This window comes from Simochromis diagramma, unplaced genomic scaffold (genome assembly GCF_900408965.1).
Source record: "Simochromis diagramma unplaced genomic scaffold, fSimDia1.1 OVJJ01000705.1, whole genome shotgun sequence".
Classification (NCBI taxonomy): domain Eukaryota; kingdom Metazoa; phylum Chordata; class Actinopteri; order Cichliformes; family Cichlidae; genus Simochromis; species Simochromis diagramma.
Window position 1 is genome coordinate 1,096,492 of NW_024387448.1, and position 23,912 is coordinate 1,120,403.

General features: G+C 39.2%; 1 protein-coding gene across 1 annotated transcript in view; it reads right to left on the reverse strand.

Annotated features, from left to right (window-relative positions):
• Positions 1–258: 258 nt before the first annotated feature.
• The window catches only part of ctnnbl1 (catenin, beta like 1), a 68,612-nt gene continuing 44,958 nt past the window's right edge, over positions 259–23,912 (reverse strand). The window contains exons 14-16 of the mRNA XM_040013699.1: positions 11,676–11,813; positions 10,944–11,016; positions 259–869 (exon numbers count right to left, since the gene is read on the reverse strand). Of these exons, the coding sequence (XP_039869633.1) occupies positions 781–869; positions 10,944–11,016; positions 11,676–11,813 (300 nt within the window). The 3' untranslated portion in view covers positions 259–780. The remainder of the gene's footprint in view (positions 870–10,943; positions 11,017–11,675; positions 11,814–23,912) is intronic.

The following is a 23,912-nucleotide window of genomic DNA, read 5'->3' on the forward strand; positions in this document are numbered from 1 at the left end:
GCTGAGAGCTCCGGGAGGCTGCTGCGATCCATCCGTGGGTGGGTTTAGACAAGTAAAGAAGAAGCAGGTCTGCCTTTCCGCAAGGATTCTAATATTGCGAACGGGGCTGCAGATATAGGCTTGCTGTCTCCATCTGCGTGCAACAGTAACCAAGTGGGGGCATAATGAAATTCATGTGCACAGACTGTTATCAGCTTGCTGTGCCAATCCCACGCTGTAAAACATGACATTTAATCAAAATCAAAATGGCCATCAGAATTCCATCACCAAATGTTTTTATTAGAAAATATTTTACACCTAAATCTATAAAAAACAAAAACAGAAACAAAACAGACCAAACAAAAACTCGCCAGGTAAAAAGCTTTGAGGGGGGAATTTCTGATTTTAAAATCTGTGTCCATGATTATCCTGCAGTGTCCAACACCAGAGTTCAGTAAATAAACAGCACTGTTGCTGAGAGTAGTCTTGCTGGCTGGGTGTTTCAGTCAAGATACAATTTTCTGCCCTCCAAACTCAACTCCCACTGTGTCTGCAGTAAACATCTTCATCGGAACTGAACCAATTCTCTGACACAAGACTTAGACAAGTAGACAAAAAGGATATCATTAACTTAGGGCTGTAATTTTAAATTCTTTCTCACATGAAACCCTATCTCCCTCCACTGAATGCTTTTAGCTGTTTCTGTTCATTTAATCATTAATTTTCTGGGTTTGATGATCACCGAGGTTCTTCGTGTTTGAGGGTGGGAAAGCGTGAGTGTCTGCAAGAGAAGAAGTGAGCTTAGAAGTTGTCTGCGAGGTCCATGATCCTCTTCCGCTCGGCCTCTTTGAACTCATCGCTCTTTCCATCTCCGATGCTCTCGGCGTACTCTGCAATACATAAAGAAAAATCAGAGGATTAGTTGGCTTGACAGCACAGCAGTGGGCCTTCTAACTTTTGCGGTTAAACAGAACATGCTTGGAGCCAGAAATTGACAGAATTGGTCCTCCTCCGGCACTGAACAGGAGGCGAATGAGGGAAGAAAAACATCGTACACTTCAGGTTTAGGAATTTTCCTAAAAAGTTTAATTAGAGTAATGTAGGGTCAATAATTCATTTTTTCAATAAAACAGACAGAAAAACGCAAAGATATTCACAGAAAAACAAAAATTTATTAGATGGGTTTTTGTCAAAGCCACCAAAAACTAACCAGTGCTCTGGTCCTGAAACACCACCTCACTTCAGCTTTACTTTGTGCTGATTAATTTAAAACTGACTGAATACAAATATACTTTGAATTATGCATGCAAGCTGATTTGAGAAACTGACCATCAAGGGCCCTGGGGCAAGTCTGCAGTTCAGTTAGAAATTACTGGCAATGACGCCTGCTTCCTGCACTTAAAATGCTGAATAATTAGAAAGAAGCAGAGCAGAGATGCTGTAACTTCGGGAGGGAGAGTGAAAGCTATTCTCTGTATATTAAAAGGACTAAGCGAAAGGGAACTATGCATTAAAAGGCTTTTGTTATTAAATAGCCTTTCACTCTAGTCTAGACATTCTTCAGTCTGTACATCACTTTTCAACAAAAAGTCAAATTATAGGATGTTTCCTGTGGAAAGAAAGAGAAAAAAAAGGGCTTTTCTATAATAAGACGCCCTGCAGCAGTGGCTGCACTGAAATCTACCCTGTTTCCTCAGTAACCGGTCCAGGTGTATTGTGCAGTGCTTGTACTTAAGTGTGGACTGCTCTACATTTGACTGTTTTCTTTATTGTCTGCCTCTGGCACGAGCCCTCTGAGACAGCGTGACGGTCGATTTGTGAGTCTAATGTGCAGAAAGTTGCAGCTGCCGCAGCCCCGGCAGAGTCCGTGCATCCGGCGTCTCTCTCACCCAGCCTCTGAGGCAGGGATTACACATTAAACCCAGGGATGTCGAGACAGAAAGATGGAATAAAAAAATAAATAAATAATAAAAAAAAGATTTTTCTCTGGGAGACACTTCAGAGAGAAGAGAATGAAGGGGGGCTTTCCTCACAAGAGCCCGCAGGGTTTAGGAGGATAAAGAATGGCTGCCAAAGACACAGAGAAGATTTTGCTTTTGAGGGTAGAAGGATGTTTTTATGTTATTAGATTGTACATAAAGGATAGTGACAGATGTAATAGGGCTGAGGACGAACCTCAAGAGATACTGTAAAAGAATACTACTTGTTTACAGATGTTCTAGAGGAACAGGCAAAATTATTTATTATGTTAATTCTGGTTTTATAAGGACCTGTTTCTTAATTTTTCATCGTTCTGACAAAAACAAAAGAAATCAGTTTAGACTTTAAAAAAAATGTGTTGATGCTCAAAAAGCAGGATATGGATATACAAAAAATTTTAAGTGTTTCCACGTGTCAAGAACTGGAGTGAGAAGTATCAACTATAAATTCAAAGAGAGCCACGCAACACCGAACAAGCCTGGCAGAGGTAGGAAGGGAACTATTTCAAGGACACTGGAAAGAAAACAAGTGAGAGATATTTCTTGAGACCCCAGAACAAATGCAGAGACACGAGTGAACTTAGCCATGTTGGGAAATGTAGTCCCAAGGAAGATAATCACTAGGACCCTGCACAGGAATGGACCGTGAGGTTGCAGACCAAGAAAAGAGACACATTCAAGCCAGACTGAAGCATGCTAATGATAACCTGGAGAAAGATTATGTAGACTTCTTTGGAGAAAGAAGGGAGAGGTGTACAACCAAAGATCACAGTGTACCTGGAACTGTGAATCTCGTCAAGGTGGAAGGAATCATGAAAAAAGGATATAGGATTATTTTGAAAAATAAACCTCAAGCAGTCAGCAGGGAAACTTGGTCTGGGTCACCGTTTTTATCTTCCAGAACAACAAGAACCAAAGCACAAAGCCCTGATCTGAATTCTACTGAAAATCTGTGGGGTGAACTGAAGATCAAGGTCCATCCCTGACGACCATCTAATGTTAAAAAGCTTGAGAGATTCTCCAAAGAAGAATGGGCTAACATGCAGACATGCCTAGCACACCTGCTGGCCACTGTACGGCTACATCCTACAAATCTGTATCTATCAGAGTAGTATGGGAGAGCATTAATAGCTATTTCATGGTTCTTAAATGGCATGGTAATTGGTTTTAACTCATTATTTAAAACCAGTAGCACTTTTAAACTCCTTAGCTGACCAAGTGCATAAAGTTGTCTTTGTCTACAGTGATTAGGGCTGTGCGATATGACACAAAATCTCATATATAAGACATCTATCGTCCGATAACGATATAAATCACAAAAATGTAACATTTTCTGTAAATTCTGTGAATCTCGGGCAGCTCGTCTTGCGTGAAGTGTTTCCAGCTGGGCGTCGTGTACCTGGAGTCGAGTGTTTTAACCGATGCATGAAACTATACATTTTTAGATATAAGTTGTAACGGCCGTTTTCTTTGTGAGTATTTATTACACGGCGTGCTGTGGGGAAAAGCCTGTTCTAACGTTTGAGTCTAAGGTTTATTTTTTAGCACCTGACGGTCTTTTTTGCTTCTCATCTGAAAATACTCTGCATACTCTTTCAGGTGATTCAGTTTATTTTGAAAAGTCTCAACAGGATCTTGAGCTTTATTGTGAAAGGTTTATGTGGAACAAGCGGACACGTGACGAGATTGTTTTACCGTCGTTGTTGCTAAAGACAACACATAAAAACAGGCGCTTGTCCGTCCGTAGTGTGGTTATATTAAATATAAGAGAAAGAGAGAACTTTAAGAAATTAATATAGCCACTACAGTGACCATCAGAACGATGAAAAAATATTGCCGTAAACAGTTTATTTTGCGACACCACGAAACAAACGATAGCGTAAAATGAAACAATAGACGTTTTTATATCGTCATCCGATATATATCGTTATATCGAACAGCCCTAACAGTGATTAATAAATTTCTTTCTCTAACTCTTATTCAATAGGAAAGCTATTAACAACAACACTTTCTATGTTTCCTCACCACAACAAATAACACCTAAATGCAGCATGATGCATTCTTTTTCATTAGGAATTTTAACTTTGTAATGCCACTCATGGAAAGTAATGTCAACCTTTGTAGGTCAAAATATGTATGTATAAAATTTGCATTCATAAATTCTAAAAGAAGAAAAATATTTCACATGATTTTAACACCATGCTTCAGTTGGAGATAGCATTTATCATGCTTTAAAGCCCACAGTACAGCAAAAGTATAGATGAGTAGACTGTAGTCAGTAAAAGCAGAATTTCAAGTCCCTGCAAAGTTGTAATGAACGGAGTAATTAGCAGAGTTTGGCTACTGTAATAATCATTTACATCTAGTCGAGGGACTGCAGTCTGTGGCACTTCCATGTTAGTTTCATTTTTTTAGGTCAATGCTTATTTCACTAAGATGAAGTCTGAGGTAAATCTGAGAGTAAATAAATGGAAAATGCCAAGCTGTGCGTACAGTTGAGTTTGACATTTATTGTCAGCTTTATGCAAGAAATTCATGCCAAGTTTTGATTTTCTCTTCTAAACAGCTTGAGCTAACACAGAGATTTTTTGAAAAATGCATAATTCTTTGACTGTTCTGTACAGTGAAACTTGTAGAGAGACAATGATAATACCTAATAGCTAAAACTATTAAAACTATTTAAGAAGAAGAAAAAAATGGCTCTTTAAAGCACTAAGATGACAATGAGCTTAAATACCTAAACCCACACTTCTGCCAAGCTTAATTCTTGCCTTTTCTTACCTGATAAGAAGAGTATATTTATTTAAATGTTGAGTAGAGATGAACGCTACAGTGAGATTACCGGAGACGCCCTAGTGCAAAAAGAGATTTTCATATTTTTTTGGTAAATGGACCAGTTCTTATGTAGTGGTTTTATGTAGTGGTACTTTACACAACTTGGCTCATTCATCCATTCACACAAGCACTTTTTTCTATACTCTTTCTATACAAGTGCTCCTATCTAACATCCACACATTCGCAACTTGGGGTTAGTACTTTCCCCAAGGATATTTGGCATGCAGACAGGAGCAGACCTTACTTTACCACAAAAAAAATAACTGAAGTGAGACTGCAGACATGTATTTAAGTTTGAGCAACATTAGAAAGAAGTTAGAAGTAAAGGCAGCATAGCACGCTACAAGAAGTGCTTCTAGAAGTACAAACACTGAGCTCAGGTCAGAAGACGCTCAGGATGACAGTAATCTGCTCGGGTTACTCCATCATTGAGTATTCAGGGGAGAGCTAGGTTATAGCAGGCCACAGCACTAGGCATAAAGTTAAGTGTAAAGTTAGACCAGCATCTGCAGATATGAGGATGCAGATTCGTCCACAGATTTGTGCAAATACAAAAGCCTTGAATGTCAGAATCAGGGATTTTAATTTGATCCGCAGAGGTTTGGATGCGAATGAGACTTACTTAAAAAGGCACAATTTTAAGGGTGACTGAGAAAAGCAGGTGAGGGGCAACTCAGAGAAAGCAACTCAACAAAAACAGGATAATCTATGGCCTCTATTACTGCCAGCCTGTCATTGTGACCGAGTGCCAGTGTCTCCATGTCTATAAATGGTGTTGCAGTCAGCCACACAGACAGAGAGGTCAGAGATTCCGTGACTCTTCAACTCTCTGCAGAACCTTTTCTTTGGCATGCTGGTACCCTCTCCTTCTGTCACCACGGCAACACGGCAGAGGACAATACAGTAGTGAGCATCGCCATTACTCAGGTCAGTGACTGGGACGGATCTGCCATGAATACAAGGAGAATCATTTCCAGGAGCAGCCTCTGCAACGGCAGCCAAGGATAGGGACACGCTATAGGACTTTCAGCGTGATTACAGCTGCAGCTGGAGCACCATAAGTCATTTAAAACACTGCTAAACCAGTCTCAAGCCACTGTGATCCCACTGAACAAAGGACAGCTGGTACAGAATATGCCCACAGTGGGGTAACCTACCGTCTATAATCATCATGCAGTTTGCCTTTTAACAAACAAACAAAGAGAGTGGGAAAAAAGATACTGCAAAAGCTCTCTAAAATCTGGATACCATGACAACATTTAGCAAGACATAAGCTTCAAAAAACAATAATTGCTGCAAATGTTTTATTTTCTTCTCATAAACCAGTTTCATCAGCACATCTAACAAACACAAATAAATTTTTATCTATGTCTATATTTTTGATATTTTCAGAGAAAGTCTGTGTAGGGTGGACTTTGCTACTTACATTAAATGCAATAGTTTGTATTTTTAATAGAGATGGCACGATACCACTTTTTTATGTCCGATACAGATATCAAAAATTTGGATATCTGCCGATACCGATATGAATCCGATATAGTGTGTTTTTTAATCAATAAAACATTTTTTTTTTTTATATCTTGCTGCATTTTGTATAAGTTTTTACTCAAGTTTAAATAAATAACAACACTAAAGCTATTCTGTTATACCTGTATGTAAAAAATACACTGCGCCCAAAATATTTCATAGTTCAGCAACACTGATCAATCTAATAAACTTAAACCTACTCCATCCTCCCTATTCTGGTATTTTAAAGAGTACTTAGCAGAAATATTAAGCAACCTAACTAATAGGGTTGCAAACTCCCAGCAAAAAAAAATAGGGAACCACCCTCCACCTCATGTTGCTTAATCGATGTAATCAAATTTAATTTGATGCAGGGGGAAAACTGCACAGAAATAAATTCTTTTTCAAGAATAATTAAATAGATTCAACATCTTTCTTCAACAGAATTGCAGAATTCACAGATGGTACTTTCCCAAAGGAAAAAGTACTATAGCTTACTAGGGTATATTAGACTTAACAGTTACTATATACAGTAATGGATTTCTATATATTTTACATCAGATTAAAACTTTGGGTGTAAGATTCAGATAATTATTTATTAAAAACTAGACATTTTAAATGAGAATAAGAAAGAAAAGTATGTCTTTGTGCCCCCTTTTCCCTGTTCATGCCCTATCGGCCCCCCTGGCTAAACTTTGCTAGATCCGCCCCTGCACAGTTACCAGCCGTCAGCTACGTAGAAAAAGATCCTCGAGTAGAAAGTAATATTAAATAAATTCTAACAACAGCTTATCAAGCTTAAACGTGCTGCTGTTGTTCAGCCGCTGGTTTCCTCGTTCTGGTGAGAAGTGGGCCAAAAACAAAGAAGGGAGACAGACTCCCGACAGAAAAGCCGATCAGCTGATCATTGATCAGTTTCACGATTGAAGTAGCAGGAGGAGAGTGAGAGAGGCAGTCTCTCCATATATTGGTTGTTAAGCTTACCGTGGGAATGCTTTACAAACATTCAGAGATGAACTTACACACTTGCATTACTTCTCTCTGGGATAACTTCCTCGGAGATGAAATGCCTGATTGCTAGCAAGGCTACAAATACACACAGCCGCTCTATCACGTGATGCATACTGCTGCAACTTGCTAGGGTTATGAGCCGAGTTACGCTGTGTAGCAAGTTTTGTGAGGTGCTTTTTTGATATTTAATGGATCGGATTACATTTTTTATTTCTTGCCGATATCCGATCCAGTAATTTGGGTCAGTATCGGACCGATACCGATATGTAATATCAGATCGGTCCATCTCTAATTTTTAAGTCTTGCAAGTTCTTTCTTTAGTACATGTTCTTACCCCACAGGATACCATGGGAGCCATAATTTCTAGTCCCTGGAATAAGGGCTTGACATTACTTAACTGTTCTTTTGTGATGGGAGGGTGAGCAAGGGTTTCAATATTTTTGGTCAACTTCCACCTTTAGCTTAAATACAGCGTAAAGACTTCTTTTGCACCTTTTTCTTTCTTTACCTCTTGAAGGCCGACTAGGCGTAAACCTTGAAGCTCTTTTTTTGAACTTCTTATAGAACAAAATAACAGAGTTTGCATCAGCAGTTAGTCAGGGTGGTCTCTGATTTAAAACCCCCAAAACTATTCTAACATCTTTATTGATATAAAGATTCATGCCACAAGAATGTGCTGCAGGAAAGAACCCAACTTCTTAATCGACACAGTCGCTTAAGTACTGTTTTAGTCAACAGTACAGTTCAATGGCACAAAGGCTGGTTTTCATTGTGTTAAAATAATTTGAAGTGGAGACTTTCAGTTTTATTTGAAGGTATTACACTGAATATTTAAGAATTGCATTCATTTTTGTCCACTGTAGGCTCAAAACTACTAGTATCATAACTTTAAGTGTAAGAATTAGCTTTAATACTTGGGTAAAAATCCAAGTATTATTATATAAAGTTATCACAACTGAAACATTTAAAAAAAAGGCAAATCATAAACCTCAGAATTCAAAACCAAAAACTTCACAACACAAGCAAAATTGTTCCTGCGGAGCAGTTTTTTTTTTTTTCTTCAGTAAGCTAAAGCCGTTAAGGTCAAGATAGCAGAGCAGGCGACACACACTGCATGTGCTTAACCTTTTCCTGTGGTTTAACATTGACTGGGTGGGGCACTTGAAATGGGAGATGGCTCCACACACTGTGGCCTAGTAGAAAGGGTGAGGTCACTGAACCACACGCGTGCAGATGAATTATGATAGACATATGCAATGGCTCTAAGCTATTATGTATGCGGACGCACAGTTATTTGCAGAACACATAAACACAATATAGTTTATGAAAAATAAGTCACATCAAGATCATGCAAGGGAACCTAACATGCACATTAATATGTAGAAAACATTCAAGGGCAGGCACGAGTACAGAATGCAAACTGAATCAGAAATGAAGTAAACATCTGCAAGGATTTCCTCTCAAAGGTTTGTTAATATCTAAAAAATATGCAGATAAAAGCAAGCAAGGACATGTGCGTACAAATAAATATGGAGACATGCTAATGGCAATCACACACACACACAAAAACTCTGTAAGTAAGCAAAAACATAGTGTGGACAAGCACGATGTGCGTGTATGCAAATATGCAGATGAAAACAAAGAGTCACACAGCCACATTTAGGATACAAATTCCTGCACACACGCACACGGGGAGGACTGGAGAAATGCCACGCTTGCTGGCAGTGCCATGTGTGACGGATGGCTCTATCTACAGTGTTACATGCCACAGAGAGCCAGAGGGTGTGTGAACGGAGCCACGTCCTCGAGCTTTATCCGACAATGATACAGGAAGGATGGATGTCGCGCCGCGAAGGAAATAACACAACCTGCTAGGTCTTTGACGGCAGAAAACAAATATAGCACGAGGAGAAATCTCTAGCTAAGTGAAAAAAGTGAATAAAGGACAGACAGACTGTCTCTGCTCTACTCAGTGATAATATGATCAGTTCAGATTTGCAAGCCAGGCTCAATTTCATCATATTGTTTTACCATCTGCAGAAAGGTAATACAATTAACAAAAACAAAACAAACAATCACATCTGCCTGGATATTTTAGATGCTCGATTTTATCGTGTTTATTTTCCCATCTGAATTGTCTATATCGTAATCTTCAGGACAGTCTAAATATTAAAAACACCCCTCTCATACAAGGTCCCAAGTGTGACCTCTGCTAGTGCAAATGCAAAGGAAGAATATACTAAACAAAGGTCAGAGTGACAGGGTCTCTCCAGGCCTACTTCTTTGTTCAAGAGAACAGGAGCATATGACATTATTTGTGGTATTTTATTATATTCCAACCTAACCACTTTGGCAGGCAAACAGCACAGGCTTGCTATCAAACAATAACCAGAGCCAAAGAACAGCGATTATACCATCATTTTCCCCTGAAATGCTGTTTCCTTGCCAGGCTGAGAAGCACTTGGAAACAGGATTTTACAAAATGTGTCAATAAAATGCACCTCTGAAAGTAATATAAATCTCTGTGGGTGTAAGAGCAGCTTTTGAAGGCACCACTTTGCCCTTTCAAAATACGCCGTTTTTTTAACTTTTATCCTTGTTCACTCTAAGGTGAAGGATCTGCGCTTTTGGGCAAGGTCCCAGATCAACCTGTAGATTTGGTATAAAGTCACGGGAAAGGCCTGTGCTGAGAAATGTGTCACTACAGATTATTCTCCCATTTGCAGAGTATGAAGATAAGGAGAAAATTATTTCACACTTTCAATTTGATAGATGAGGACTATCAGAATGGACGTTTTTGTCAGAATTCTTCCAACTGCTTTTTTTAACGGCGCAAGGAATTTATAACATAGCATTTCTAAGCATACAATAACATAATTACTTCAGAAAAAGCAAAAGCAGTACTATTTGCCTTCTGAAAAACTAACCTTTTTATCAAACCACTGCTGTGCAATGATGCGTTTCAACTTTATGTACTGTAATACTCAAAGTTTGTAAAATCAAGCTAAAACTGAGGATTTTCTTCCACAATATAAAAACTTCAGCGAGAGTTTGAGCTGTCACCTGTGAAAGCATCATGCCAAAAGACAACAGAACTCAGTTTGGACTTGAGAAAATGAAGGATATCTGAAGATTTCAACAGTCAGAAGCCAAACTGGATCTGGGTCGTCATTTTGTCCTCCAACATAAACACAACTCAAAACATGCGTAGCTCCTTGTAAAGAAATATCTCCGTCAAATTTGTAGAAGCTTGAGAGATTTGCCAAAGAAGAATGGCCTGGGGAGAAGGCGTGTTACAGACTTGTTGCAAACCACAACAAACGACTGCAGGTTGTTATCCAGCAAAAAGGAACAGATTGATTTTAACCCTGGCTTTTTTGGGTTTTTGTAAAATAACTTTGCCTGTTTGCAAAGTAAAATAACATAAACATCCAAAATAAAAAGCTATGTTCAAAATTCTTTACTCACGTTAACAACGCTTAAAAAATACTAATAACCTTTTGTGTATTGATCAAACACATTTATATGTTAAAGCGCTCCCCATATGTTTTCACATAAAACAGTGTCTGTATGTTTATGTGCAGCAGAGTAGCAGAGATACTAAGGAAATATTGAGAAGATAAAGTTACTCACCTCTCATGATGTGGCGCACTACTTTGACAGAACCTCCTCTTAGGTTAAGAATTTGATGGACCCTCTGTTGAAGCTACATGCAGACAAAAAAGAAAAGAAAATAGAATTCCTATTATCTAAAGCTGTATATTGTTGATTGTTTTGATGTGTCTTATTACTTGGTCTGTATTTTAGTGATAAACAAGAACTAATGGTAACATTGTAGCTAAAAAGACAGTTTCCACTTTGAGTTAATGCTAGTTTGCTCAGCTTAAAATGTTCAACTTTAAGCTAATGTTTGCTCCATATGTTTATTCTTGGACTCTACTATAGTGGCTTTTATGTTATACTAGGCCTTTTAAACACTAGTGCTTGGAAATATTGCCTCAAATCTTTATCCCAATATTTCATTCATATTTTTTACAATATAGAAAACAATGCAGTGGTTGCACCTTGCAGGCAGTAGAATTTAGCCCAAACCCTGACAAAAGGTTTCAGCAGCAGTATTACAGTGTAACAGTAGTGACACGGCGTTATAGACTGTGACATAATGCAAGTCAAATGCCTAAGTAGTATTTTTTGTGCCCGCAACTGCAACACTTTAACAAACTGCACCCATTAAAAGCTATTTGACCTCCATCTGTTTTCATAGTTTGTGTGATCAGACATGTTAAGAACAATTAATCTGAAAAGAAATTGGCAAGCCAGGAAAAGTTTGCATGCTTGCATACGTGCGTGCGCATGTGTGTGTACCTGTGGGATTCCTGAGTTGCTGATCTCCACCATAATGTAGCAGATCAACTGAAGAACAAATAGCCCGGCGTCCAGACGACGAAGGTAAAACTCATCCTCCATGCTGTCGTCCAAGATCTCCCCACGACGGACCATCTCCTGCACACACAAACAGACAGAAAAGCCTTGTAAAAAGAGAAATGTTTTCAAGCACAAAGCAGAGTTTTCTGTTGTTTGTGGCACACTTATAAAAGATTCAACAAACAGAAAAAAATCAGAGCCCAAGTTTAATTTAGGTGTTGTTTTTCAGCCTCTTCCACAAATCAATTTTCTTATTGACCAGACAAACAAATCAATCGATTTCACAGCTCTACTGCTGGCTCTCACACACTTACACATACGTACACACGCTTGCATAGTTATCCATCTTAACGGTCCTGTCAGTATGCCAATAACACAGTGGTGCCAATAAGCACACAGCCTACATTAATCATCATTAGAGATCAAGAAGCAGACCTGAGGGGAGAGGGGAATCTGAAGCGTAAGCCACTAGAATGGCACAGAAATACAAACAGTGTGTATAGCGCGTCATCAGTAAAGTCACTATTTATTGTGAATGATGCAACTGGCCTTGTAATAAAAACACTGAAATATTCATGTATTTGCAGAATGACAAACTGAGTGTATTTGGTGACATTCACAGGAAACATGCTTTATTAAGCTACCGATAATGCAAATGCAACCATTTTCTAACGATACACCTTCATATTGAAGCATATAAATGGTAATACTAACTTTTCAATGAGGCAGCCAAATTTCACTTTTACCAAGCAGCTAAAAATCTGATTCTTGCTGCCAGACAGAATGACGGAAAAGGGACACTTATTGCCTAGCCTCTATTATTTAAAAAGAATTTCAGGGTTGACAAAGTATATTGGTAAAACAAAAAACAAAACATGGATTTCAGCATCAAGCTAATGGGTATCCCCATGACCTTCAGACCCAAATGATTTAATCTCTAAGGACTTCTCCTTTAAGATCAATCACATTGAAAAGCTGCCTCTTCTGAGGACTACATTACAAGACTATTTTGTGGAAGCCCTTTTAAACCATGCTGCAAAGCTGGGAAACAAAATAGCATGTCAGTGTAAGAGACTTTGTGATTTAACAGCAGGATGGAGCCCCGATTTATCGATTTCATTCCTAAGAGAAGACAGCCCAGTACATATTTACAACAAAGCCCTGGTATATAATGCAGCTTGTTAAACATGCAAGACAATGCAGATAATTAAAACAAGAACCGTTAATAAAGCCATTAAATGTAGGGCATTTTTTGTCTTCTGTGTCCTCTGAGTAAAACCGTGGCCTAGTATTCTGTTTTATTACAAAGAGGAGTGTTATCGCATTGTAAAATAGAGCCCCAGAGCTCAGTCTTGTTGCTGTCAACCATACCTACTAAAGATGCACAAAATTTGAAACAAAGTTATTTGAATTTAAACTGTGTTGCCTTTCCCTCCTGTAGGAGGGGGGGGGGGGGGGGGGGGGGGAAGATTATCTCAGTTTCCAAGTCAGCTCATTATTAGGAGGGGATACAGTAAATCTCACAATCCAACTTCATCAAAGACACAAAACGAATTCTGAGACAAGGCAAGCCTCAAGCACCAAGAAAAACAGTGGTAAAGATATTATTATGCAGACTTCAAAACTACAATCCACGTCTCCATCAGTGATTCTCAACTAGAGGTATCCCTGCTCAGGGAGTACTTCTTTGTAACTGGGTTTTTGTTTTAAATACAAGCATATTTGCATTTAGATAGAAAATGAATTTAAAGGAATGAGATGCTGAATGTTAGGGCATTTATTGCTATTGAGACTAGTAACACATTAACTCCTAACCAACAAGCTGACCGCACACTATAAACCCTGTGCATTAACCCTAAGATTGCATAAAATATTTACGTAGTGACCTAGTCTAGATGTCATATTAGCCATCACTAGAGTACATTTGAAATAATTATACAAAAATACATTTTTATTAAATTGTTGATGGACCAGAAGAGCTTTGATGAACTGTGAGACTGATTCTCCAAAGTCTTTGGAAGTCTGCTGGAGAGACGGAATGCCATTGTTCCAACACATAATCCCTTAGTTGGCGTTTTGATGATGTTTGCGGAGAGTGCCGTCTGTCAAGAGGGTTTAAAAAGTCCCATATGTGTTCAGTTTGAGTAAGACGTGGTGAATCAGGGAAATGTTTTGATGAGTATTAGTTGTTTAGTTGGCTTTAGAGTACTATGGAAAAAAATCTTGCGTCAACCTTCATTTCTTTCTTTCCTTCAGAGTTTGTACAAGTCTAACAAGCTTCAAGGTCAGTGTTTGGTATGCCTACTTTATTCTGCAAAACAGCCTGAAGTTTCTTAGGCAAGCTTTTTAAAAGTAGTCTTCAGGAATATTTCTCCAGGCTTCTTAAAGGACAGTCGAAGCTCTTCTTTGGATGTTGGCAGATTTTTGTTGTTTTCTGTTAAGATCCCACGCTGCTTCAATAATGATGACATCCGGGCTCTGAGCAGGCCTGTCCATGATCAACAGCATTCCATTTTCTGTTTTTATTTTTTCTTCCTAGTTTTTTATGACCATACGTTTCTTTCTTTTCATCACCATGAACTGTGTTTTACAAATGGGTGTACCTCTCTTCATAAGCCTTGTTGTCGCCGACTTTCTTGTGTAATCTGGCATACCTCAGCCTCTTCTCCCCATTTCCCTTCTTGAAGAATGGCTTCTTGATGGCCATCCTTCCACTGACATCACTTCTGATAAGGAGCAGATGAACAGCGGATAAATCAACTAGAGGTCCAGATGCATCTCACAGGTCCTCTGTCAGGTCTTTATTGGATTTTTAGGTTTGCCCACTTCTTCTTTTGTCCTCCACTTGACCAATTAAGACAAACTACATAGCATGCTCAGATACACCAAGTTTTTGGTTCTTCTTAGTAATCACCTTGTTGGCCCAAAAATATTATTTTATGCCTCCCAAACTGTGTTAGCATTGACATTTCTTTTTACTCCAGCTAAAGAAATGGGAACACATAATATGTTTTGCAACATTTGCAGCCAGCTACTAGTAACAAAGTAACAAACAAAAAAAAAAAGTAAAACTATTCTACTTGTACTATAAAGCACACCTACCTGGAATGACTCAGAGAGCAGAACTGAAACATGACAGGTGATGCTGATTAAAAAATACGTGATTTGGAGTGCTGCCATGTATGCTGCAAACTGGTTATTAAGTTCAGTTTACAAGTATTGTATGGTGCATGACTGACTTAATTAGTGAATTCAAAAGAAACTAACAGGTTACACATGGTTTCCCCTGGTTTAGGCTTCATTAATTACAAGAATAGGGGGAAAAATACCCAAGTCAAAGACCTGATGTCTTTTATATTCAGCGTAAAAAATCTCAGCTAAACTACTGTCAGCTAATGTCCCTGACATTTTAATATCATACTTGTGCAAAATGTTTTTTTTAATGTCAGTGAAGTATCAGATTTGCATCATTTTTATTTGCTTCCACAGTCAGAGGCTCAGTTTAATTTATTTAGTGCTGAGAAACTGTGCCAAGGAGAGAGAGGTGTTTTTCAAAATGACAGAAGAGGAGGAAGAGGGAAATGCTCAGAAAACTCCTCCTCAGTATGATCCTGGCAGCTACTAATATTAATTTTGAGAACTTTATCACCTCAACCTCTAATAGAAAAAGCATCTGCCCAGACTCAAAACACATTTAGTGTATAATTTTAGAGTGTACATATGGCCTGTCAAGGCAAGAGAAGCCATGATGTCACCAATGGAGGATGACAGAAAGAAAGAAAATTAGAGTTAGGCTTATGTTGTCACAGAAAAATGTGTGCAAGGTTTTCTTTGCTGACATAAGACAGCTAAGATCAGCACTCTGGTATGTTAATCTATCAAAACACATATGACTAAGAATAATTTCACTATCAAAACAGAAGAACAACCTTCATGGATGGGCTCTATGACACTTAAAGCAATATTATTTGTCAGATAATTCAATTAAATGAGTTGCGCCTGGTTAGTACTTGGATGAGAGACCACCTGGGAATACCAGGAGCGTAGCTTACACTTTTGGTAAGCTGTAGCTCAGGTAGAGCAGGTCTTCTACTAATTGGAGGGTTGGTGGTTCAAACCCTGGTTTCTCCAGTCTGCACGACAAATATCCCTGATATTAATCCAAAGTCGCTCTCTGATGCATTCATCAGAGTATAAAGGTGTGCGAATGTAGATAGAAAAGCCTTTAGGTAGAAAAAGCATAGAAAAAGTGCATGTATGAATGGGTGAATAAGGCAAGCTGTATACAGCACTTTGAGTATTAAGAGTTGAAAAGCACAATATAAGAACCATTTACAAGGAACTGATTATTTTTTTAAAAAAATGTCATTTTAACGTGAACGTTTAAGGGGGTTGCAACGCTTTCAGAGCCAGCCTCAAGTGCCCAATAGAGAACTGCATTTTTTGGCACATTTCTCAGCTCCAGCAGCTGATGCCTGATAACGAGCTGTGTGAAAACACTGCTTTGAAAACCAGAGGAACCAGCTTCCAATCTAAGTTACAGAACATACAAATCTAGGTGAATTAACACTGAAAGTTTTTCATTTATCTATATGAATACCGCAGTTTTTAACCAAAAGCCTTAAACTCTATAACTGTAACTCACTTAACATAATTAATGTGTGACGTTTACTTCTAAAGGCCTTTTCCGTAACCCATGATCCACAATCCATTTAGTTACACTTCAGCAACAACGGGCCTCATCAAAAAGAAAAAGTAATTAAAATTTTGCAAAAGTCACCTGCAACACTTTACAGTAACAGCAAGAAAAGCTCGACAGATCAAGAAAGACCTACGAACGTGTGAGAGAGTGGAAGTTCTTTTTGAAGCATGACGTGCATTTACAATTTATTATAGAGAGCAGTGGAAGTGGACATTTGGGATATTAAAAGCTGAACCGGCGTAGGCACTGTGGCAGGATTCATTACAGCGAGAGAGTTTTGTTCACTCGTAAGTTTTGACAATGTGACCAATATCTTTTGTGTGTCAGCTCGGTCCCTCTGGCAAACACCGGACAGAAGAAGCGGAGGAAGAAAAACGTGTTGAAAGGAGGGACTGGACAAGTCAATTACTGCAACCTCAGGGGAGCCTGGCAGCTAGGCTACAGTACAGACAAAGTAATAAGCAGTGATTTTCAGCTGCATTGTGCTTGTGTTTGTGTGATGGCATGTGTATGATTTATGGAACAGTCTGCATACTTTTGGAAACCACATAGGTTTGTTGGCGTCTTTGTTTGACATGTTCATAAGCGTACATATCTCTGAACAAGAGCCTTTATCTAGCGTGCTCCTTAATGTGTGTGTGTGTGTGTGTGTGTGCGTGTGCGTGCGTGTGTGTGTAGATGTGTGTCTGCTTGTTATTCTGGTGCTCTCTTTTTTGCTGGCATACTTCGATGCAGAATTAAAGTGATTTCTTTGTCAGCAATTTACAAAAACCCACTGTGGCTGTGTGTGTAGGAACTAATGGTTTTTGATGAAGCTTAAGCAAACTCCAGAAGGAGGGGTTAGATAGCCTCATTATGAAACAGAGATGCAGAGGTTCATAAGGAAAACTCTGAACCAAACACTGCTTTGTGAGAACACACGTCGACATGCTGATTTCTAGTTGTGATGGAGAGAGCCAAAGAACAGTCATCTGCTTCTGGGCTTGTATCAGTTATCGTTTGCTTACAAAGTGGGGAAACGCAAAACAGCAGTGTTACAGGAAGATGGGGTGGGGTGGGGGCTATTTACAAGCAAAAACAACACATTCGGTGCTGAGCTCTGATCAAATGTTGAAATGGTTGACGGTAAAACACAGTTTGTCCGTGTTCAGTCTCAAGCAGCTTTGTGTTCTCAATCTTTGACAGCTTCCTTCAATGTTTCTCTTATGAACAGGACTACACTTCTCCTGTAATTTATCTTTTAAGTTGTGATTGTGAGTTAGCCCTGACTGGATGACTCAATCAAAGACTCAGGAAAGCAGCGGCACACTGCTTTTAGCCAGAGTTGGGGAAGTAAAGCAAACATCGTAACAAAGACGGTAACAAAAGAGTAAAAGAAAAACCAACAAAAGGTGTTTTTCTAAAGCTACCGTTTTCTTCTAGTACCAAACATATTACCTTATTTGGTGTTGAGATGCTGAAAATAGAGAAAAAAATTTAACATATTAGCCCAAACTACCAAATAAGCCCAAAAAAGTGTCCAACAGAGTCCTTGGGAAGGCTATAGCACCTGATACATCAGACCTCCAAAACAGCTTGGACCCATCAGGGCATGAACACAGACCTCCTGAGGTACGCTGTGGAAATCTGGCACTGGAATGTTGGCAGCAGATCCTTTTGGTCCTGACAGTTGCAGGGAGGGTCTCTGTGGATCAGCCTTGGTTCAGAGCATCTATGGATGCTTGATTGGACTGGGATCTGGGGAGTTTGCAGGCCAGGTCAACACCTCAGGCTCTTTGTCATGTTCTTCAATCCAATACTGATGAGTTTTCACAGTGTAGCAGGGGGGAGTAGCTTAGTCTGGAACAATGTTTAGTTGGGTGCTGTATGTCACATCCACTTGAATGTCAGGACCCGAGGTTTCACAGCTGAAAAGTGCACTGTAATGAGATTATCTGTGTTTTCCACTTTAAAACTACGTAATGGCTTCACACGGGCACTTCCCTAACCTACTTATGGGTCCTTCAGGGACTGCCTCGCAGTATATGAGACTGGTCCAATTGGACTTTTACCTACACTTATTTTTGTCTCGAAAACAGATACAAACAACTGATGGTTACAATATATCAAGAGTATTCACACCCGGTAACGCAACTATTTCCAATATTAGGTTGTTTACTGCAATAGGTATTATTTAGGCATCATTAGAATATTACAGTTTGGTAGTATTTTCAGCTTAGATGATACATTCTCGCCGTTAATCACATGACAGCAAACTCATTGATTCAGGCATGTAGATATGGTTAAGATGACCTGCTGAAGATCAAACCAACCATCAACATGAGGAAGAAAGATGATTTAAGTGACTCTGAATTTGACATGGTTGTTTGCACCACACAGGCTCGTTTGAGTTTTCCAGAAACTGCTGATCTACTGGGATTGTCCACAGCAGATGATCACCATATCTATGGTTTAAGGGGAATGGTCTGAAAAAGAGAAAATGCCCAATGAGTGGCCAAAATGCCTTCTTGATACTAGAGGTCAGAATAGAATAGCTAGACTGATCCAGGAAGGCAGGAGTAACTCAAGCAAACACTTATTACAGCCAGCGTACGCAGAAAAGCAACTCTGAATGCACAACCTTGTCGAACCTTGAAGACAGAAAGGATAAGGAAGCAGAATACCACAGTGGGTGTCAAGTTGAACAATAGATGATTGGAAAACCACTGGCTGGCCTGATGAGAGTGTCTTTTGCAACATTCTGGTGGTTAGGTCAGAATTTTTCATAAGCAGCATTAAAACGACAACAACAAAAAAAAAAAAAAAACACAAAAATGTTTCTGTCTTTGTAAGAATCAGGCTAATGGTATGGCGGATACTTTCTTGGGGCCCATTAGTAACAACTGAGCATTGTTTACATGCCACAGCCTGTCCGAGTATTGTTGCTGACCGTGTCCATGCCTGTATGACCACAGCGTATCCATCTCTGGGTGTCTGCTTTTAGCAGGATAATATAGTACATCACAAAGCTCAAGTCATCTCAAACTGTTTTCCTTAACATGACAATGATTCAGTGTACTCAGCTAATCTCCCCAGTCACCAGATCTCAATCAAACAGAGCACCTTTGGGATGTGGTGGAATGGGAGATTTGGATTATGGCTGTGCAGCTGAAAATCTGCTACAACTGCATGATGCTATGATATCAATAAAGACTAAAATCTTAGAGAAATATTTCATGTTTCAATGTGTCATCGCAGTGAACAAATAAGGTACTTCTCAAGGCAGAAAAAAATCTAACCGTGTGCAAGCAAGGAGTAAATAGTTAAGTGGCCACTGAGTGTATATTTTTAATAAATGAAGCTTTTATTGCTGCATTAGGCCATATTCAGTGCTAGACCTAATTAAGTTCATCATGATACACCAGTATTGGCAGTACCCACTGTATATTAAAACAATTAAACATGGGCATCACATCATAATGTGTTTTCTTTACAAAGTGCACATGAACAGAACAGTTATGGTTTGACTTACTCACCAATTTAGCACGGCTCTGCACTGATGCCTGAACTTACCCACTCGCCTCATGGCTGATTGAAATAAGGTGACTATAGCTATCGGCATTCACCTCTAACATACTGATTGAAACTTCCCACAACAAACTTGCTCATTTTGACTGAGTCACTCACACAGGTGTAGATTTGATTTAGCTAATTATTTATTTAATTACTAGTTTGCTGTCTGCTCTTTCTGCTACTTCTTCATCCCTGTTTCCTTTCTATCACTGACCTGTTCACTCCATCACCATGTCCTTGACTCAGAGGTGTTTTTGGATGGCCTGATTTAGTCACTGCAGTTTTTTGTTGTATTTTCACCTGCTTCACATTTCTTGCTACCAGTTTAACCACATATTTTAAATATTTACATCTGGGGAATTATTTTTTTTAAAGCTATCATGGTCTATTGTCCACAATAATCATGTAGTGAAAATCAGTGATTGTGACACTTCTATACCACATAAATGTGTTGGTTAAAATAAATTGGATCACTGGGTAAAAGAAAGAGATTTTAACAAGGAGATGCAAAAATTGGTCTCTGTGTATCTGACACTTGACTCTACGTTTACAGCTTGGTAAAATAATACCACAATACTTCCATCTGTGAAGTGCAACATTACCTGTAAATACAACAGCATTTTTTCCCTTTAAAATGTATTAGTCTTTAGAAATTATTTTTATATGAACACAGTAGATGAAGAAATGAGAGACATGTCTATTTGAATTAAGACTGAAAAGTTAATACCTGTTAACATTAAATAATTCAGTCCAAACTGGAGCTGGGCACACTCTGGTTAAAGGTAATTTTTAGTCCTAAATCCCTGAGGACTAAACAGTCGAATATATGAATGGAGGGTGACTTTTAAAGGGAAAGAATAACAGATGAGGATAAAAAAAAAAGCTGAGAGGAGAAAGAGAAATGATGACAGGAAGATAAACAAGCTGTGACACAAACAAAATTTCACTGAAGAATCGTGTATGAATCAGGAAACAGAGGGAGAGCGAGTGAGGGAAAACATTTATTCTTGGAGGACGTTTAAGAAAACTAAATATATCACATCCAGGTGCAAAACCAATTCCAACTTAACACAGACTTTCTTTGAAAATGTCTACTGTCAGCAAAGCTAAACTAGCTCATTTCTGCTGTACTTGCTACAGACCAGTAAAGGAAACCCACACTCGTTCTCTCTCACACATGCACACACACAACACCGCCAGCAACTGAGTTCTTAGGAGCTAGGAAAGTGCACTCAGGCATTTTACAGTATTGAGGTCGGCCTCAGCCATGTTTTGCTGAGCTTCATCAATCTCAAAGAGCTGTTACCAACAAGCTGAGAGCAAAGGGAAGGTTTGGAAAGGAAGAGAACTGAAAGCAGCGACATTAGGGAGAGGAGGAAAGGAGAACTGAGGGAAATAAGATGTGTGAGGAGTGAGGTGGTGTGATATAGCAACAGAAACTGAGGATGAAGGAGAAAAGATGCACAACAAGAAATACATTTTATACATAAGCTGCTCACAAGGAAGTAAAGGAAGAAGGAGAGGTAGAAGAGAAAGGGGGGTATGGAAATTAAGTAGAATAATAATATTAGAGTTATGTAAAAACGCAATTTAATGCAGAAAAAGGAAAATTGGAAATATGATAGGATGAAAAACAGCTTTAAGAAAAAGGAGGAGAGAATGAGAGGGATAGAAAGAAAAGAGAAAGAGATACCAAGGTGGAAAGAAAATAAGCAGCTTATTAGAAAGGGACTGGGCTGGAGATGCAGAGAAAAGGCAGCAGCAGCTTTTCCTCTGCTATCCTCCTGAGAAATCTGTGGATAATATGTTGCAGAGGAAAAACATTTTGCTTACCGCCCCTTAAAAACAGGCTTAACTAGGGGAAACCAAAAAGCACGGCGGAGAGAGATAAAACGCTGCTGCTGCTGACGGCAGTCGATTCTGACGACGCGCTGGACAGAACTGGGTTGGCGTCTTTATCGCCTTATTTAAAGTAACGTGGCATTTGGATTCACACAGACTTAAAATATCACTCGGGTGTTTTCAGGACTGGATGTCGGACCAGCGGGAAGGAAACCACTGCAACTGTAGTATCATTTATTGTCCAACATTAAGGAGAAGAAGTGATCAAAGCAGAAAACACTAATGGAATTTCTATGGTTTGTGAATTAAAATGACATGTCAAAAGGAGCTGGAGAGAACAATCATGGCCTCATGGGTACACGTGAGGCCATAAGTTACACACAGCAAAACTTCCTCGCTGATGTCAGAGGAGAACAGCTAGACTGCTAGAAGAATTAAGGTGTAAACAACATGAAAACATAGATCTATACAGTATCAATGGATGTAATGTATGATGTAATGCTGTGGGGGATCATTTCTTTGCACACTTTCGGCCCCTTAGCACCAACCGTACATCATTTAAACACCCATCCTACCTGAGTGTATATGCCCTTATTTTCACTTTAACCTTTTATGAGTGTTACCACTCCAAATGTGACAAAAAGCACTTCAGTCTATAAATGACTTTGGGTCCACAGACAGCACCACCCCACCGTAAAGTACTTCATATCCCTGCTACATGCTAGAGGCGTCAGGCTACAATATGCATGCCAATATATAGCTCTACACCAGGAATATCCCACTCCAGGCCTCGAGGGCTGGTGTCCTGCAGTTTTTAGATATCACCCTGGGTCAACACACCTGAATCAAATGATAAGTTCATTACCAGGCCTCTGGAGAACTTCAAGACATGTTGAGGAGGTAATTTAGCCATTTAAATCAGCTGTGTTGGATCAAGGACACATCTAAAACCTGCTGGACACCAGCCCTTGAGGCCTGGAGTTGGACACCCCTGCTCTACACCATTAAACACTTATATTCATATAACTATAAGTCTATAAATGGTACAAGTGCTCCTTTGCAAGCAAAAATAAAAGGTGAATAATGCTCACCAACACGGAAACTAAAACAGTGCTCTGATTAAACCTAAAAAATGTGCACTCAAAGAAATGCATCTTATCAATGTGATTTACTTGAGCTCATGACTACTAGCTGAAAAAACCTCCAGTCAGAGCCTAGATATTTTAATTATTCTCTTTTTCAGTGTAATATGAAGAGAGTACTGTTGCTGTGCGACAAACTGGCTCACAGTATGAAGTCTGAACTGGCTGAAGCGAAACCATGTGGCTTCAAAGATAGCTGCACACGTAGACATGTTTCTTATCACCATGTTATCGCAGTCATACTTCCACCATCACGGAAGAAGAGGCGAGAGAACGATAGAGGGAGGCAGGGAGAGAGAAGAGAAAAGGAGAAAGAGAGATGGAGAGAAAATGTCAAACTGTCTGGCCTTTTCTTGGCAATCCCACCAAAGATGCCTGTCTGAGAAATTAATCTTCTGTCATCTTTAGATAGGAATCTCACACTTATCTGTCTCCAGCCAAACCCCCGTTCCCCTTGTCATTCTCGCTTTCACTCAAACCTCGCTCTTTCTCCTTGCATTTATGACACCATCTCCTCTTATTTTGACTATATATCTGTTGAGATATTTAAAGTATAACTATGTCTTTTCTTATCTTCCAACCTTTTTGAGGCTCTTTCTCTCTCCATTCAAGCCATTATCCCCTGCTCGGTCACTTATCTTCTATCTCTAGCCCTCTATCGTTGCGTCTAGCCCACAGCTCAATGCGCTGACATATACACACGCAGACAGCTCAATAGGCCGCTTTCACACAGCTATCAAACTTTCCATTCTTCTGTAAACTGTCATATTGTTATCAGCAGGACTGTGATTGTATTTTAGGTCTCTTCCCTCATGGCTTTGGATGTGACACTGTGTGGAACCGCACATTTTATCTACCCCATCCCTCCAAAAAAACCAAAAAGGACTGTATTTTTGAACGCAAACACCAATCCTTTCAAACAGGAAATGCAGCTGAAAT